Here is a 19357-nt window from a genome sequence, read left to right as displayed (position 1 = left end):
CAGCCCTGCTAACGAACCAGTGGAAGGAGTTGACTGTGTGATGAATTAAGAGAGAGAGAGACAGTCCACATTCCAGCCCTGCTAACGAACCAGTGGGAGGAGTTGACTGTGTGATTAATTAAGAGAGAGAGAGACAGTCCACATTCCAGCCCTGCTAACGAACCAGTGGGAGGAGTTGACTGTGTGATGAATTAAGAGAGAGAGAGACAGTCCACATTCCAGCCCTGCTAACGAACCAGTGGGAGGAGTTGACTGTGTGATGAATTAAGAGAGAGAGAGTCTCCTCCTCCCCCCTGTTGAGGGGGTTAGTGCTACAGCAGCAGTAATTGCTAACCATTAAGCATGCTACTCATGTATGCTAACACATGTTGTTGATACATTATAGATGGCAGGGGAGAGAGGTGCTAGCCAGCACGGGGGGGTAGCATGTAGTGCTAACACAGGTCGCTTTGATCACAAATCTGATGACTCTTCTCAAGGGATGCTAGTTAGTCATCGGCTAGTAAATGGCATGCATACTGTTCTTGTTGATGTTACAGAAACCCTGTTTGTTGTTGTGATTTAGACACTTATTTTCTGACACATAAAATGTTGATTCTTACTGTCAGGTGAAACGGAATCTAATTAATCACTTTCACAACATCTTCTCAATGCAATCTAATGAGCATCAACACACACACGTACACACACACACACACACACACACACACACTTTTGAATATAAAACCTACATCCCTGGAATACAATATGCTTTGTTCAAAGAATGAAAGTGTGTGAAGTGTTGTTTTGGGCCTCTGATTGACTCTGGTCTGGAGAGCTGTGATTGACTCAGTGTTGTGTAGTGGTGGTCTGGAGAGCTGTGATTGACTCAGTGTTGTGTAGTGGTGGTCTGGAGAGCTGTGATTGACTCAGTGTTGTGTAGTGGTGGTCTGGAGAGCTGTGATTGACTCAGTGTTGTGTAGTGGTGGTCTGGAGAGGTGTGATTGACTCAGTGTTGTGTAGTGGTGGTCTGGAGAGCTGTGATTGACTCAGTGTTGTGTAGTGGTGGTCTGGAGAGGTGTGATTGACTCAGTGTTGTGTAGTGGTGGTCTGGAGAGCTGTGATTGACTCAGTGTTGTGTAGTGGTGGTCTGGAGAGCTGTGATTGACTCAGTGTTGTGTAGTGGTGGTCTGGAGAGGTGTGATTGACTCAGTGTTGTGTAGTGGTGGTCTGGAGAGCTTTGATTGACTCAGTGTTGTGTAGTGGTGGTCTGGAGAGGTGTGATTGACTCAGTGTTGTGTAGTGGTGTTCTGGAGAGCTGTGATTGACTCAGTGTTGTATAGTGGTGGTCTGGAGAGGTGTGATTGACTCAGTGTTGTGTAGTGGTGGTCTGGAGAGCTGTGATTGACTCAGTGTTGTGTAGTGGTGGTCTGGAGAGCTGTGATTGACTCAGTGTTGTGTAGTGGTGGTCTGGCGAGCTCTGTTTCAGCCCAGTCACTCTACTGCTCTCTCTCACCCCAACCACTTAACACAGCACTGTACAGCGAGCAGGAAACACAAAGCATCAGATAGCATCACACACTACACACACACACACACACACACACACACACACACACACACACACACACACACACACACACACACACACACACACACACACACACACACACACACACACACACACACACAGGGCAACAGCACTAGTAACATCAGTGACTAGAATCTCTCACACACACACTCGCTGCTGAGTGCTTGTCCTGAGATATAAGGACCATTAGTGGGAAACAGAGGTCGCATCCCAAATTACACCTTATTTCCAATGGGCCCTGGTCAAAAGTAGTGCACTATAAAGGGAATACGGTGCCATTTGGGCCACAACGAGAGACAGAGGCATCATCTTGTGTTGTGTAAAGGGTCTTATGGCCAGAATATGATTGGCTGACATGGAGTTGGTGGGTTAGGTGTGGAGGACACCTTTTTGGTGCTGTAGATGATCCTAGCATGGGGAGAACAGGGCAGGCCTGTTGTAGATGATCCTAGCATGGGGACAACAGGGCAGGCCTGTTGTAGATGATCCTAGCATGGGGAGAACAGGGCAGGCCTGTTGTAGATGATCCTAGCATGGGGAGAACAGGGCAGGCCTGTTGTAGATGATCCTAGCATGGGGAGAACAGGGCAGGCCTGTTGTAGATGATCCTAGCATGGGGAGAACAGGGCAGGCCTGTTGTAGATGATCCTAGCATGGGGAGAACAGGGCAGGCCTGTTGTAGATGATCCTAGCATGGGGAGAACAGGGCAGGCCTGTTGTAGATGATCCTAGCATGGGGAGAACAGGGCAGGCCTGTTGTAGATGATCCTAGCATGGGGAGAACAGGGCAGGCCTGTTGTAGATGATCCTAGCATCATGGGGAGAACAGGGCAGGCCTGTTGTAGATGATCCTAGCATCATGGGGAGAACAGGGCAGGCCTGTTGTAGATGATCCTAGCATGGGGAGAACAGGGCAGGCCTGCTGTAGATTTTTTTTCACCTTTATTTAACCAGGTAGGCAAGTTGAGAACAAGTTCTCATTTACAACTGCGACCTGGCCAAGATAAAGCAAAGCAGTTCGACACATACAGCAACACAGAGTTACACATGGAATAAACAAACATACAGTAAAAAAAGTCTATATGCAATGTGTGCAAATGAGGTAAGATAAGGGAGGTAAGGCAATAAATAGGCCATAGTGGCGAAATAATTACAATATACCAATTAAACACTGGAGTTATAGATGTGCAGAAGATGAATGTGCAAGTAGAGACACTGGGGTGCAAAGGAGCAAGATAAATAAATAAATACAGTATGGGGATGAGGTAGTTGGATGGGCTATGTACAGGTGCAATGATCTGTTAGCTGCTCTGACAGCTGGTGCTTAAAGCTAGTGGGGGAGATATGAGTCTCCAGCTTCAGTGATTTTTTTTGTAGTTCTTTCCAGTCATTGGCAGCAGAAAACTGGAAGGAGAGGCGACCAAAGTAGGAATTGGCTTTGGGGGTGACCAGTGAGATATACCTGCTGGAGCGCGTCCTACGGGTGGGTGCTGCTATGGTGACCAGTGAGCTGAGATAAGGCGGGGCTTTACCTAGCAAGACTTGTAGATGACCTGGAGCCAGTGGGTTTGGCGACGAGTATGAAGCGAGGGCCAGCCAACGAGAGCGTACAGGTCGCAGTGGTGAGTAGTATATGGGGCATTGGTGACAAAACGGATGGCACTGTGATAGACTGCTTCCAATTTGTTGAGTAGAGTGTTGGAGGCTATTTTGTAGATGACATCACCGAAATCGAGGATTGGTAGGATTGTCAGTTTTACAAGGATATGTTTGGCAGCATGAGTGAAGGATGCTTTGTTGCGAAATAGGAAGCCAATTCTAGATTTAATTTTGGATTGGAGATGCTTAATGTGAGTCTGGAAGGAGAGTTTACAGTCTAGCCAGACACCTAGGTATTTGTAGTTGTCCACATATTCTAAGTCAGAACCATCCAGAGTAGTGATGCTGGACGGGCAGGCAGGTGCGGCCAGTGATCGGTTGAAAAGCATGCATTTAGTTTTACTTGCATTTAAGAGCAGTTGGAGGCCAAGGAAGCAGAGTGGTATGGCATTGAAGCTCGTCTGGAGGTTAGTTAACACAGTGTCCAAAGAAGGGCCAGAAGTATACAGAATGGTGTCGTCTGCGTAGAGGTGGATCAGAGAATCACCAGCAGCAAGAGTGACATCATTGATGTATACAGAGAAGGGAGTCGGCCTGAGAATTGAACCCTGTGGCACCCCCATAGAGACTGCCAGAGGTCCGGACAACAGGCCCTCCAATTTGACACACTGAACTCTATCAGAGAAGTAGTTGGTGAACCAGGCGAGGCAGTCATTTGACAAAACAAGGCTGTTGAGTCTGCCGATAAGAATGTGGTGATTGACAGAGTCAAAAGCCTTGGCCAGGTCGATGAATACGGCTGCACAGCAATGTCTCTTATCGATGGCGGTTATGATATCATTTAGGACCTTGAGCGTGGCTGAGGTGTACCCATGACCAGCTCTGAAACCAGATTGCATAGTGGAGAAGGTACGGTGGGATTCGAAATGGTCGGTAATCTGTTTGTTAACTTGGTGTTCGAAGACCTTAGAAAGGCAGAGTAGGATAGATATAGGTCTGTAGCAGTTTGGGTCTAGAATGTCTCCCCCTTTGAAGAGGGGGATGATCGCGGCATCTTTCCAATCTTTGGGAATCTCAGATGATACGAAAGAGAGGTTGAACAGGCTAGTAATAGGTGTTGCAACAATTTCTGCAGATCATTTTAGAAAGAGAGGGTCCAGATTGTCAAGCCTGGCTGATTTGTAGGGGTCCAGATTTTGCAGCTCTTTCAGAACATCAGCTATCTGGATTTGGGTAAAGGAGAAATGGGGGAGGTTTGGGCGAGTTGCTGTAGGGGGTGCAGGGCAGTTTACCAAGGTAGGGGTAGCCAGGTGGAAAGCATGGCCAGCCGTAAAATAATGTTTATTGAAATTCTCAATTATAGTGGATTTATCAGAGGTGATAGAGTTTCCTATCCTCAGTGTAGTGGGCAGCTGGGAGGAGGTGCTCTTATTCTCCATTGACTTTAGAGTGTCCCAGAACATTTTTGAGTTTGTGCTACAGGATGCAAATTTATTTTTGAAAAAGCTAGCCTTTGCTTTCCTAACTGCCTGTGTATATTGGTTCCTCACTTCCCTGAAAAATTGCATATCACGGGGGTTATTCGATGCTAATGCAGTACGCCACAGGATGTTTTTGTGCTGGTCAAGGGCAGTCAGGTCTGGAGTGAAGCAAGGGCTATATCTGTTCCTAGTTCTACATTTTTTGAATGGGGCATGCTTATTTCAAATGGTGAGGAAGGCACTTTTAAAGAATAACCAGGCATCTCTACTGACGGGATGAGGTCAATATCCTTCCAGGATACCCGGGCCAGGTCGATTAGAAAGGCCTGCTCGCTGAAGTGTTTTAGGGAGCGTTTGACTGTGATGAGGGGTGGTCGTTTGACCGCAGACCCATTACAGATGCAGGCAATGAGGCAGTGATCGCTGAGATCTTGGTTGAAAACAGCAGAGGTGTATTTGGAGGGAAAGTTGGTTAGGATGATCTCTACGAGGGTGCCTGTGTTTACGTATTTGGTGTTGTACCTGGTAGGTTCATTGATAATTTGTGTGAGATTGAGGGCATCAAGCTTAGATTGTAGGATGGCTGGGGTGTTAAGCATGTCCCAGTTTAGGTCACCTAGCAGCACGAGCTTTGAAGATAAATGGGGGGCAATCAATTCACATATGGTGTCCATGGCACAGCTGGGGGGCAGAGGGTGGTCTATAGCAAGCGGCAACGGTGAGAGACTTGTTTCTGGAAAGGTGGATTTTTAAAAGTAGAAGCTTGAATTGTTTGGGTACAGACCTGGATAGTAAGACAGAACTCTGCAGTTTATCTCTGCAGTAGATTGTATCTCCGCCCCCTTTGGCAGTTCTATCTTGTTGGAAAATGTTAGTGATGGAAATCTCAGGGTTTTTGGTGGTCTTCCTAAGCCAGGATTCAGACACTGCTAGGACATCCGGGTTGGCAGAGTGTGCTAAAGCAGTGAATAAAACAAACTTAAGGAGGAGGCTTCTAATGTTAACATGCATGAAACCAAGGCTTTTACGATTACAGAAGTCAACAAATGAGAGCACCTGGGGAATAGGAGTGGAGCTAGGCACTGCAGGGACTGGATTAACCTCTACATCACCGGAGGAACAGAGGAGGAGTAGGATAAGGGTACGGCTAACGGCTATAAGAACTGGTCGTCTAGTACATTCAGAAACAGAGAGTAAAAGGAGCAGGTTTCTGGGCGCAATAGAATAGATTCGAGGCAAAATGTACAGACAAAGGTATGCTAGGATGTGAATACATTGGAGGTAAACCTTGGCATTGTGTGATGATGAGAGAGACTCTAGAAAAAAAATTCTACCTTTATTTAACTAGGCAAGTCAGTTAAGAACAAATTCTTATTTTCAATGACAGCCTAGGAACAGTGGGTTAACTGCCTGTTCAGGGGCAGAATGACATATTTGTACCTTGTTAGCTCGGAGATTTGAACTTGCAAACTTTCAGTTACTAGTCCAAGGCTCTAACCACTCGGCTACTCTGCCGCCCCATTTAAACCAGTTGACGTCACCGCATGTGTGGGAGGTGGAACTAAAGGGTTGGCTAAGCCATATTGAGCAGGACTCGAGGCTCCACAGTGAAATAAGACAATAATCACTAACCAGGACAGTGGTGGACAAGGCGTATTGATATTCGGGAGAGGCATGCGTAGCCGAGTGGTCATAGGAGTCCAGTGAGTAGTTAGGCTGGCTGGAGACACGGCGATTCAGACAGCTAGCAGGCCGGGGCTAGCAAGTTAGCAGAATGGCCTTAGATGGACGTTGCGATGGAGGCAGTCTGTTATAGCTTCCTCGTGCAGTTACGTCGAATAGACCAGTCGTGATGGAGTATTTGGGTTCTGTGTAGCAAAGCGGTTCAGTCAATTGGCAAAATAAGTATAGTGGCCCAAGAAATTGGCCGATGGATCTCTTCAGCTAACAGTCCAATATGCTCTAGACAGCTAGTTGGCCACGGCTAGCAGGCTAGCAGATGGGCATTCAGGGGATGTCGCGACGTAGGAGCCAGTTGAATAACCCCCTCGTGCAGATTACGTCGGTAGTCCAGTTGTGAAGGAGCTCCGTACCGGCAGTAAAAGGGGTCCGGGCCAATTGGCAAAATAGGTATTGTAGAGTGGCTGATGGACCTCTTCAGCTAGTCGGGAGATGGGCCTAGCATGGGCTAGCTCCAGGCTAATTGGTGCTTGCTTCAAGACAGAGGCGTTAGCCGGGAGTAGCCACTCGGATTGCAGCTAGCTAGCTGCGATGATCCAGGTGAAAAGGTTCAGAGCTTGCGATAGGAATCCGGGGATATGGAGAGAAAATAGGTCTGGTATGCTCTGGTTTGAATCGCGTTGTGCAAATTGGCGAGAGTTTTCCGAGCTAAAGGTTAGCTGATGACCATTAGCAGTGGTTAGCTGACTACTAGCTAGGAGCAAGTTAGCTGGCTAGCTTCTGTTGGGGGATTCCGGTTCCGAAGTAAAGAAAAATACTTTAGAAAATGCAGATCCACACCACATTGGGTGAGGCGGGTTGCAGAAGAGTATTTTGAAGTTGAGGCTTAGAAAAATATAAAAAATTATACGTGAAGAAAAATATAGAAAAAGATATATACATGGGACACAACAGGACAAAGATGTCTGACTGCTACGCCATCTTGGATCTATAATGATCCTAGCATGGGGAGAACAGGGCAGGCCTGCTGTAGATGATCCTAGCATGGGGAGAACAGGCCCGCAGCACTGCTGTGTGTCTGTGTGTTAGTGTGAGAAGCTTGCCTGATCTCTCTCACATGCACTGCTCATCCCAGGGCAGGGATGATTTATTCACAATGGGAGAACAGATGACTGCAGGCAATCTCTGTCTCTGTCTCTGCAGCTATACATCCAGAAGAGAGAGAGGTGTAAGGCTGTGCATTTATTAATGTACAAAAGATAACTCCCTCCCTGTGAAACATAGTGGATCTGTTTCCCCCAGCTCTAAGTGGGAAGAGAAGCTGTTTCTGTTGGTTGTGGCTGGATGTGTATTTCACTGTAGAAGTGAATGATAGGAAGTGTTATCCATGTGATCAAACTGCATATTGTTTTCTTCTCCTGATTAATCTATTGTTATACTTTCCCTTTCTCCTGAGTTCAGCTGTGTTTTATGTCAGTGTTTCTCAACTGGCAACTTCAGTTTGAGAAAGAACCTCGAACAGTTCTAGTCCTGCACACTTGATTCAACTAACTAAAGGACTTTATGATTAGTTGAGTTGTTGAATCAGGTGTGCTAGTGAGTGGCTTGAACACAAATGTGTGTTGTTAGTGGTACTTGAAAATCGAAGTTGAGTTAACACTGTTTTATTTTGTTCTGTGTGGCTCTATAATGGAACCCAGTGTTTCCTTTACTTCCTCACCTCCAGACCGTAGTCAGGGCGGCTCAGGGGAGCCTTCACTTGCTAGCTCCAAGGCCAGAGAAATGTACAGATGCTCTGGGGTAATTCCCACATTTGGAGATCTTATCTGCTGCTAATGACAAGTTAGTCTGGAATTCCACTGAAGTAGTTGACATTTATTAAACTTGTACACCATGTGAGGTAGTCTGAATGACTAAATAAAATAGCAGGCTAATGGAGCAAAAAGAGCGTGGCTCACAGTTCCCCTACATCTCCTCCACACAACATTTGCATCAAAAACAAAAGTTAACTTACTACATTACCCACAATGCACTTCAGTGTTTTAAAGCTATACCCCTACTTTACCCACACCAGGTATTCCGATCATTCCATTTGCGAATCCTGCCTCATATAGCTTCTAAATGTTTCTGGACCTTCTGAACTTCTGTGTCTCTCTGCCAGGCGATCTGCTGCACCTTGGTGAACTGTACCTGTGATAGTTTCAAACCTGGGAAACTGAAGAAAAGACTGTGTGAGCAGTGCAAGCATGGATGGGTAGCGCACGGTAAGCACAGATTCATTTGTTACTTTACTTAGTGTACATTTCTATCAGGGGGTGGGAATGGGGGTGGGGGGGTAGGTGTGTCATTATTCATGTTTGTGTGTGTGTGTGTGGGGGGGGGGGCTGTTTTCTATATTCGTGTGTGTGTGGGTTCGGCTGTGTTTTCTCTACTCACTCCTGTGCGTTCTCCACCCCTCCGTCTTCCTGCAGCTCTGAGCAAGCTGAAGCTGCACCACATGTACCAGGGCAGCCAGGTGGAGATCGTCCACTCCAACGTGGTCTTTGACATCTGCAGCCTGATGCTCTACGGGACCCAGGCAATCCCGGTCAGACTAAAGATCCTGCTGGACCGGCTGTTCAGTGTCCTGAAACAGGAGGAGGTCATCCAGATCCTCAATGCATTGGACTGGACCCTACAGGACTACATCCGAGGATACGTCCTACAGGTGGGGGGGGCTCTTCTTTCTTACTTTAGTACGACGAGAGGGGAGAGAAAGGAGGACAGAAGAGAGGAGGAGAGAGAGGAACACAGGAGAGAGGGGGAGAAACAAAGCTTCTCTATAGGAACGCTCCTTTTCTCCTCATCCTCCCCTCTGGACGTCTCCAGACTGATGGAGGGGAGATTTGTAAATATTATTTAGTTCCATGATTTCCCTCTCAAACTTGAGCTAGGCTGAACCACCCGGCACACAGTCAGTGTCAGCCAGCCGCTGCTCACTTCGATTAGTCCGTCATCAACTATTCAGCTTTCTCTCTGCATTTAATGTTAGCTCCTCTAATGGTGAACACAGAGTCAGAATCCTCGACAGGCAGAGCCAAGCGAATGCTGTGTGATGAAATATTGATCATGGTTACTGTATGAAGAGGCCGCGGTCTGACTTTCACAGACACCACAACTCCTATGTAATTACTACTGGGCCGGGCGGAGGAACCTCATTCTCCTCTCTCCTTCCTCTCTGATCTCACTCCACCCTGACGTGCGTGCATGTGTGTGTGTGTGCGTGCGTGCGCATTCGTGTGTGTGTGTTCGTTCATTTGTATGTGTGTGCACATGTCCTCTCTGATGCTGATGGAGAGAGGGAAAATCCACGTGATTTAAATGAAGAGAAATGACAGGCAAGATGAAAGGCAGCGCTGTAATGAGGACTCCCTCCTCTCTGCATTAACTTTACAACTGAACCCTTTACTAAGACGCTCTGGGGTGAAGTTCCCCTAAGTACAGATCTAGGATCAACTTCCACTCCCCAATCCTCACCTTAGCCATTAGTGGGGAAAATGCTCATTTGACCCAAGATCAGTGTCTAAAAGCAAGTTCACTCTACACCTGTTTAGACACAGTCAGTCTGTGTTTTAGATGACTTCATATCGTCCTTGGTGTGTGAATATACAGGAATAGAGCCTAATAGAGATGTATAATGCTAATGATGAAATGCTCTCTCTCTCTTTCTCTCTGCATATCAATCGCTTTCTCGCTCTCTCACTCTCTTTCCCCCCTCCCCGCTCTTCACCCACCCCCTCTCCTTTCCTCCCTCTCCCCCATCTCCCTCCCCCACACCCTCAACTTTCCTCTCCCTCCCGCACACCCTCTCCTTTCCTCCCCCTCCCCGCTCTCCCTCTCCCTCCCTCACACCCTCTCCAGGACATAGCAGGGAAGGTGTTGGACCGCTGGGCCATCATGACGTTCGAGGAGGAGATTGCTACTCTGCAGCAGTTCCTCCGCTTCGGGGAGACCAAGTCCATTGTGGAGCTGATGGCGCTACAGGACAAGGAGGGCCAGGCCGTGCTGGTCCCCAGCACCCGCACCAACTCAGACATCCGCACCTTCATCGAGCGCAGCACCCCGCGCACTGCCACCACCAACAACATCCTGACCCCCAAGGTGGAGAAACTGAGCTCATCCAAAGCGCACCACTTTGAGAACTTTATTAATAGTATGGCGTTTATGCTACCATTTCAATTGTTGGGCTCCGTGCCAGCGCCTCTCCTGGGGTCGCCACCGGGGGCGCTGCAGCAGCAGCAAGGGGGGCAGATGGAGCAGGGGCAGAGACGGGGGGACGAGAACCCCAACGCCCTCCCCCTCCCCGGGCCGCCTCCCACCGAGAGCAGCCTGGTGGGCTCTAGCTCCGCCTCATTCACCTCTGACCTGGACAGGGGTGGAGAAAACCCTATGGACGGACTCTCGGCCACGCCCAAGATGGAGGCTGAGGACTTCCCCACCAGTGACAACTACTCAGACGGCCGCTCCACACCCTGCACCCCCTCCATGATGAACTCTGACTTTACCCAGATGTCCCCGGATAGCAAGCTCCAACGCTCCATGGACCGGAACGGGGGAGGCGGGGGAGGAAGTCTCAAGAAGGGGCGTGTGTACTGCAGTGCGTGTGACAAGACCTTCTACGACAAGGGCACGCTGAAAATCCACTACAACGCTGTGCACCTGAAGATCAAGCACAAGTGCACCATCGACGGCTGCAACATGGTGTTCAGCTCGCTGCGCAGCCGCAACCGCCACAGCGCCAACCCCAACCCACGCCTGCACATGCCCATGAACCGCAACAACCGCGACAAGGACCTGCGAGGCAGCGGGAGCCTTTCGGCCGACGAAGACTCCGAAGCAAGCGACAAACCGCGGTCTGAGTACCCCCACTCATCCATCCCGGTGTCCCTGACCTCATCCCCCGACAGCCAGAAGTCGGTTGCCAGCTACATGGTGAGCCATGTGGACTCCACCACCAGCAGCACCAAGCTGCACCACAGCAGCTCCTTCCCCAGCATGGGGCACCTGGGCCACGGCATCCTCTTCCCCAACCTGAAGACAGTGCAGCCTGTGCTGCCTTTCTACCGGAGCCTGGTGACCCCTGCCGAGCTGGCCAACAGCCCCGGCCAACACCTCCCATCCCTCCCCGTCCTCTCCTCCTCGCTTCCCCTCAAACCTACCTCCATCACCGCCCCAGACGCCTGCGGTGCCATCATCGACCCTGTGCCCAAGAAGAAGTCGCGGAAGTCGAGCATGCCCATCAAGATCGAGAAGGAAGCGGTAGAGAGGGTGGGAGGGATGGGGGAGGACAGCAGTTCAGAGGACATGAGCCCTATACAAGGCAGGGACAAGGAGGAGTGTGAGAGAGGGTTAGGAGGAGGGGGGGATTTGTGTACGAGACAGATGGGTGTAGAGAGGGAGAGGGAAAGAGAGGAGAGAGGAGTCATCCTAGCTGGGGAGAGAGGAGAGAGGGAGGGGGTGAAGCGGCCAAGGTCCCACAGCCCAGAGAGAGAGATGTGTGGAAGCAGGGAACAAGAGGAGGACAAAGACGAAAAAGAAGAGGGATCCCGGCAGGCAGAGACAGGTATGATCACCTGCGCCTCATCCCCCTATGATGGAAAACTCAACCACAGAGAGAACCACAGCCTCTCTCTGAGCAGAGACCACACAGAGACAGAGGGAGAGGAGGGCGACCAACCAACCTCCCAGCACCAAGACAAGCCGTGCGACGACATGGACCACCGACTGACCAACGGTGGTTTGTTCAGACTAGGCGACAGAGGGAAGGATGGACCAGAGGGCTGTATGGAAGACTACACCGACTCTAGCCTCCTGCAGTCTCGTATGGACTCTGAGGGGCCACTGGACAGGGATGACCTTCCACACCACTGTGAGATCTGCAGCAAGACGTTCAACAACCAGTACAGTGTGAAGATGCACTACCGCAACGTGCACCTGAAGGAGATGCACATGTGCACGGTGGCTGGCTGCAACGCTGCCTTCCCCTCCCGCAGGAGCAGAGACAGGTGAGAGAGAACAAACACACATCAGTCAGTTAATAGTCTGTCATTTAGTTGTATAGTCTGTCAGTGATTTATGAAAGGGATTTGTCATTCTCTAGCACAATATAGGATATTTAAGCATATGATGTCAGAGGTTTTGTTGAAGTGATATGGTTAGTATGTCTTTTCAAATGATGTAATAAAACCACACCAAACTGGCAGCAACCACAAATACGTCAGTTACAGACTTATTTAACTGAGATGAATGGTCAATTAAAGATAGAACAATTGCTAAAGGTACCTTTGAAAAAACACCAACCAAGAAACAACCTTTCCTACATTTTGTTTCTTCCAGGCACAGCTCCAACCTCAACCTCCACCACAAGCTGTTGACCAAAGACCTGTATAGCCCATCACCCCGCTCCCTATACTCCCCAGCCTCCCTCTGCAGGGACAAAGACCCTGTCAGCCTGGACTACCACCAGGACCTGAGAGACCTCCAGAGGGACAGAGAGCTCCAGAGAGACCCAGGCAGCCAGACGTCCGTCATCTTCAGAGGACACAACCGCATGGGCCTGGTCTTCCCCATGAGCAAGATGGCCGACGAAAGGACAGGGGAGAATGCAGGAGAGGAGCTGGGAGGAGGAGGAGGGGTGGAGGAGGGGACGGTACTGGACCTAAGTACGTCATTGTCTGTACCTCCTCATGGGGGCGGCAGCGCCCGTTCCTCCTGGGACTCGGATGGGGCAGGCAGCGAGGAAGGGGAGGGGCTAGAGGAGGAGCCTCTGCCAATGGAGGAGGACAGCGATGGGGAGAGCTGCGATGGGATTGGTCTAGGAGGCCCCAGTGGGGAAGGATTAGGTTCGGGCGGGGAGAGGACCCTGGGCTGTATGGGGGGAGGACAGGTGGGGCCGCAGGGGGGTGGAGGTGGCTCACCCATTACCTGCCACGTGTGCCAGAAGGTATACAGCAACAAGGGGACGTTCAGAGCCCACTACAAGACTGTCCACCTGCGCCTGCTGCACAAGTGTAAAGTCCCAGGCTGTGACACCACATTCTCGTCAGTACGGAGCCGCAATCGACACAGCCAGAACCCCAACCTGCACCGCAACCTGACTGGCAGTGGTGGCGGCACCACTCTAGACCAGGAGTAGGTCCTTGCCCGAGCTTCAGCTCACACAGACCCTGATTCACTCTCACTGTATTCTTTAGTGTTTGTTTATTTGACACCAGAACAGGCTTGCAGGTTCGCACTTTTTGAAAAAAATCCATTGTTTTTTGGGGGGGCAATGTCTGTAGTGAGCTTGGGATTGTGGAATCCAGCTGCATTTTTCTTTGTTATGGCAGATTGTATCTGCTTTTATTGTGCAAATGTTACAGGACAGTATATCTCCCTGAATGTTGAGTGGATTTCTCCAGGTATATCAAGTTCAGCAAACCTCAAATTGTTCTGAGGTACACATGAAGACCTTCTGCATTCCATTCCTTGGACACTCATATTAGGCTAATTATGTTTCCTTTCCCCTGCCAACATTTTTGAAATATATTCTTTTAAATTGATATTTATTGATGGTACATGTAGAAAAACAGCAATTTATTTCGGACATGAAATTGACAAGTCATTTTCCTATCATGTATTTTTGTCTTGATTTAAAACACTTAAAAATCATGCATCATCTTTTAAAACATTGTGCATCTCAACCCCTCTCTCTAGCTCTTGTATTTCTATGCACTAATTCTAAATAGTTAATAGTTTGCCTTAGAGTCTAGTATAATTCACTCACATCCAGTTTAGGATCACCTGCCAGTTTCTAAATCACATACTGTTCAAGTGACACTTATCTCCAGTCATCAACAGTGGTGGAAAAAGTAAAGATACCTTCATAGAAAATGACTCGAGTAAAAGTGAAAGTCACCAAGGAAAATACTACTTGAGTAAAAGTATTGGTTTAAAATATACTTAAATATCAAAAGTAAATGTAAAAGTATAAATCATTTCAAATTCCTTATATTAAGCAAACCAGGGGGCACCATTTGTTTTTTAAATTTACAGAAAGCCAGGGGCACACTACAAAGCTCAGACATAATTTTCAAACTAAGCATTTGTGTTTAGTGAGTCCGCCAGATCAGAGGCAGTAGGGATGACCAGGGATGTTCTCTTGATAAGTGCGTGAATTGGATCCTTTTCCTGTCCTGCTAAGCATTCAAAATTGAACAAGTACTTTTGGGTGTCAGGGAAAATGTATGGAGTAAAAAGTACATTATTTTCTTTAGGAATGTAGTGAATTAAAAGTAAAAGTTGTCAAAAATATAAATAGTAAGGTACAGATACCCCAAAAAACTACTTAAGTAGTACTTTAAAGTATTTTTACACAAGTACTTTACACCACTGGTTATCAACTATAACAAGTAAAATATTTTTGGTGTTCTTCTTGGTAGTTATCGTCGACTTTCCCTGTGAGTTTACACGTATCGTTCCAATCAAAAGCGTCTGTGACATTCTAGAAGTGTGGCGTGTTTGTTAGTTTCTTTGTGGTCTGTAAAGATCTTTGTTTAAAAAAAAAGAACGTTTTATAAGTATTGTGAACTTGATCGATATAAGTTATTGTTTGATGTTGTATGTGTGGTTCTGTTCCTCTCCTATCGTTGCTGTTTCTGGATGTTGCATTATGCTAGCGTGATAACGTTGACCAAAGATTTCTCAGTCCCGAGGTGCATACGAATCCAACCGTCTCATGCAGTACGGTGTCCCTATTAGGATAGCCTCAGTCTTGGGCCGAGATTGAGGCTGTCCTAATATGGACACCGTATATTTGAGGCTTGCAGTATTAAAACAGCCTTCTCTTGACGCTCTTATATGAAAACACATCACAGAAAAAGCAGTATTCAGACTTGGGCTCTTAAAAAGCTATTACAACTCTTGGAAGAAAACATTTATTGGACAAACTTTTATATATTTTCATGGTCTTTTGTAATCAAATCTGATCACATCTTGTGCACTAGAGTGGGTGAGGGCATCATTCTAGACATACAGACAGACAGTCATTTTCTCCAAAAGTTGGATCATATGATATTGTACTGTGAACAAGTCAAACACTGAGAAAATCAAAACCTAACTGAAAGATAAGTAGCCAGGGCCCAATGTCCACGCACACCCTTCAAAACATATGGTACCTAAATAATTATTGAATTGTATATTTTGTGAATAGTCATTTGTAATCTAAAAGAAACCAAAACACGTATACTGTATCAAATATGCTAATTTTACTGGACTCATTCTGCATCCTAAGAGATGTTTATTGGGAGGAAAAAGATGTCCAAAGTTACGTTCTTGTAGTATTTCATAATAGTTTTTTGGTTTAGGTATTCTGCATATACACTGAGTGTACAAACATTAAAAAACCTTCCTAATATTGAGTTTCACCCCCCTCTTTTGCTCTTAGAACAGCCTCAATCTGTCGGGCATGGACTCTACAAGGTGTCGAAAGCATTCCACAGGGATGCTGGCCCATGTTAACTTCAATTCTTCCCACAGTTGTGTAAAGTTGGCTGGATGTCCTTCGGGTGATGGACCCTTCTTGATGCACATAGGAAACTGTTGAGCGTGAAAAACCCATCAGCGTTGCAGTTCTTGACACACTCAAACCGGTGCGCCTGGCACCTACCACCATACACCGCTCAAAGGCACTTAAATATTTTGTCTCGACCATTCACCCTCTGAATGGCACACATGTACAATCCATGTCTCGATTGTCTCAAGGCTTAAAAATCCTTCTTTATCCTGTCTCCTCCCCTTCATCTACACTGATTGAAGTGGATTTAACAAGTGACATTAATAAGGGATCATAGCTTTCACCTGGATTCACCTGGTCAGTCTGTCATAATGTTTTGTACACTCAGTGTGTATTTGACCTTATGTATTTAATTACATTGAGCTAGATAAAATATCAATTTCTTTGTGAAGTTGTATGGATTTGTAAAAATAAACCATGTGTTTTTTGATTTAATGTTACAATATTCGTTCCTACTCAATAAAAAGCCATATCTGTTAGCACGCTTTGGTCTCATTTCATAATATTTATCTATTTCGTTTTCTTAAAGTAAATACTATCATACGATTAGCCACCTGTAACAAAATATGAATCTGCTTTATCCACAATATTTTCAGTACCAATTTCTACTAATATTAACACATCGTTATTACATTGTCTTCTCTTTGTGGTGCTGGGAATTAAAAAACACTACTTCATCCTCAATTATATAAAAGCTACACTTACAGGAGTATTTGTTTTATACATAACTACATAATAGAAATGACTCCATAGTAGAATCATGTTCAGTAGGCAAGAAACAGAAAACGCTTTTAAACGGTACAAATGAAATGAGTGTTCTTGTTGGACCTCTTCTGTTTCGAAGTGTTTTCTCTCGTTTTGTGCCCCCGTCTATCTCCTACGGCCTACTAGTGTTCCATACCAGGTAGAACACCGAATGTGTCCCAAATAGCATTATTGTCCCTACGTAGTGCACTACTTTGAGTAGAGCCCTATGGGCTCTGGTCAAAAGTAGTGCACTATATAGGGAATTTTGTTCTTAACTGACTTGCCTAGTTAAATAAAAGGTGAAATAAAAAAAGAATCACTGTTGTGAGGTCACCGTGCAGTGTGTTGTTATTGATTCTGACGGGTCGTCACTAGTTACTACAGCCACAAAGTCATAAACCCCGCCTATTTCTACAATTGATCTTCTTAAAATGGGTTTTTAACCTAACCCTGACCTTAACTCGGGGTGGCAGGTAGCCTAGTGGTTAGAGCATTGAACTAGTAACTGAAAGGTTGCAAGATCAAATCTCTGAGGTAAAAATCTGTCGTTCTTCCTCTGAACAAGGCAGTTAACCCACTGTTCCTAGGCCGTCATTGAAAATAAGAATTTGTTCTTAACTGACTTTCCTAGTTAAATAAATCTTCCCTAATAACCTTATGCGTGCTGTCTGTCCCCACCACCCAGACAAAACAACCACAGAACCACTGAGGCAGACACAAGTGCATACACGCTCTCGGCTGTCCCCATAAGAGAACCCTTTTTGATGCCAGGTAGAACTCTTTTGGGTTCCATGTAGAACCCTCTGTGGAAATGGTTCCACATGGAACTCAAAAGGGTTCTACCTGGAACCAGAAAGGGTTTTTCAAATGGTTTTCCTATGGGGACAGGCAGAGAACCCTTTTAGGTAGCACCTTTTTTTCAAAGAGTCTACACATATAAAGCTGCATAAGCCTGCACACACACACATGCTCGCACGCACACGCAGCACACACACACCTCAACAACAATAAATATATGAGTTGTATATATGAGCCTTGTCTCACAAGTCACTCACATGAATCCAACTAAAAAGCATTGAGGGCCAGTGGTAACCAAGTAGGCCTTGAGGCTAATCATTCAAGAGATGTTGAGATGGATAAGTGTTGCCATAGTGTAGAGTCATTGTCAGAGGGTATAGACAGAAATGGACCAGTGATGGTAGGAGTAGTTCTGGTGGTAGGTGTAGTCCTGGTGGTAGGTGTAGTTCTGGTGGTAGGTGTAGTTCTGGTGGTAGGAGTAATAGTTCTGGTGGTAGGAGTAGTTCTGATGGTAGGAGTATTTCTGATGGTAGGAGTAGTTCTGATGGTAGGAGTAGTGCTGATGGTAGGAGTAGTGCTGATGGTAGGAGTAGTTCTGGTGGTAGGAGTATTTCTGATGGTAGGAGTAGTTCTGATGGTAGGAGTAGTGCTGATGGTAGGAGAAGTTCTGTGGTAGGAGTAGTTCTGATGGTATTAGTAGTTCTGATGGTAGGAGTAGTTCTGGTGGTAGGAGTAGTTCTGATGGTATTAGTAGTTGTGATTGTAGAAGTAGTTCTGGTGGTAGGAGTAGTTATGGTGGTAGGAGTAGTTATGGTGGTAGGAGTAATAGTTCTGGTGGTAGGAGTAGTTCTGATGGTAAGAGTATTTCTGATGGTAGGAGTAGTGCTGATGGTAGGAGTAGTTCTGGTGGTAGCAGTTTGTTCTGGTGGTAGGAATATAGTGCTGATTGTAGGAGTAGTTCCAGTGGTAGGAGTAGTTCTGGTGGTAGGAGTAGTGCTGATGGTAGGAGTAGTTCTGGTGGTAGGAGTAATTCTGGTGGTAGGAGTAGTTCTGGTGGTAGGAGTAGTAGTTATGGTGGTACAGTAGGAGTAGTTCCGGTGGTAGGAGTAGTAGTTCTGATGGTAGGAGTAATCCTGGTGGTAGGAGTAATAGTTCTGATGGTAGGAGTAGTTCTGATGGTAGGAGTAGTTCTGATTGTAGAAGTAGTTCTGGTGGTAGGAGTAGTTCTGATGGTATTAGTAGTTCTGATTGTAGGAGTAGTTCTGGTGGTAGGAGTAGTTCTGATGGTATTAGTAGTTCTGATGGTAGGAGTAGTTCTGATGGCAGGAGAAGTTCTGGTGGTAGGAGTAGTTCTGATGGTAGGAGTAGTTCTGATTGTAGGAGTAGTTCTGGTGGTAGGAGTAGTTCTGGTGGTAGGAGTAGTTCTGGTGGTAGGAGTAGTTCCGGTACGTTCACACCCCCAGGTGAGGAGGATGAATCTGTTGCGCAACGAAACAAAGTGTACGTTAAAACTAATACTGCAAAACAGAGGATGAAAGCGCTGCTTGCGTAACTTTTCATTTTCAGTCAACCCACAGCTTCCATTTACATGTTTTACACAGAGCTGGCCATTACCACTTGGCTGCTGCTGAAAAGCCCAGTTCCGACAAGTGCCTCAATCCTTTATTGCTGGTGTGGGAATGTAGTACCACTCAAAGGGGGTGCGACGGTTATTTCCGTCCCCTCAGTGCACTGTATGTAGGCGACAGTAACCATAGAAAACCTTGTAGGAGGTGGATCACTTGTTCATTTCCCTCCACACACTGTTCACAGCAGAATTTAAACATTTGTATCCAACTTTTTAAGTGGCGATGGAGTAATATTCGTTGGCTACATAGCCTGAGGAGGAAT

The 19357-nt window shown here is 46.7% G+C and overlaps 1 protein-coding gene across 1 annotated transcript in view; it reads left to right on the top strand.

Annotated features, from left to right (window-relative positions):
* The window catches only part of LOC106591559 (zinc finger protein basonuclin-1), a 29756-nt gene extending 13355 nt beyond the window's left edge, over nt 1-16401 (top strand). Inside the window, exons 2-5 of the mRNA XM_045689439.2 lie at nt 8492-8594; nt 8802-9037; nt 10231-12374; nt 12706-16401. Of these exons, the coding sequence (XP_045545395.2) occupies nt 8492-8594; nt 8802-9037; nt 10231-12374; nt 12706-13504 (3282 nt within the window). The 3' untranslated portion in view covers nt 13505-16401. The remainder of the gene's footprint in view (nt 1-8491; nt 8595-8801; nt 9038-10230; nt 12375-12705) is intronic.
* The last annotated feature ends 2956 nt before the right edge of the window (nt 16402-19357 follow it).

This window comes from Salmo salar, chromosome 11 (genome assembly GCF_965601325.2).
Source record: "Salmo salar chromosome 11, fSalSal1, whole genome shotgun sequence".
NCBI classification, from domain to species: Eukaryota; Metazoa; Chordata; class Actinopteri; order Salmoniformes; family Salmonidae; genus Salmo; species Salmo salar.
Note: the sequence above shows the minus strand (reverse complement) of the source record. Positions and strands in the feature narration are given on the sequence as shown.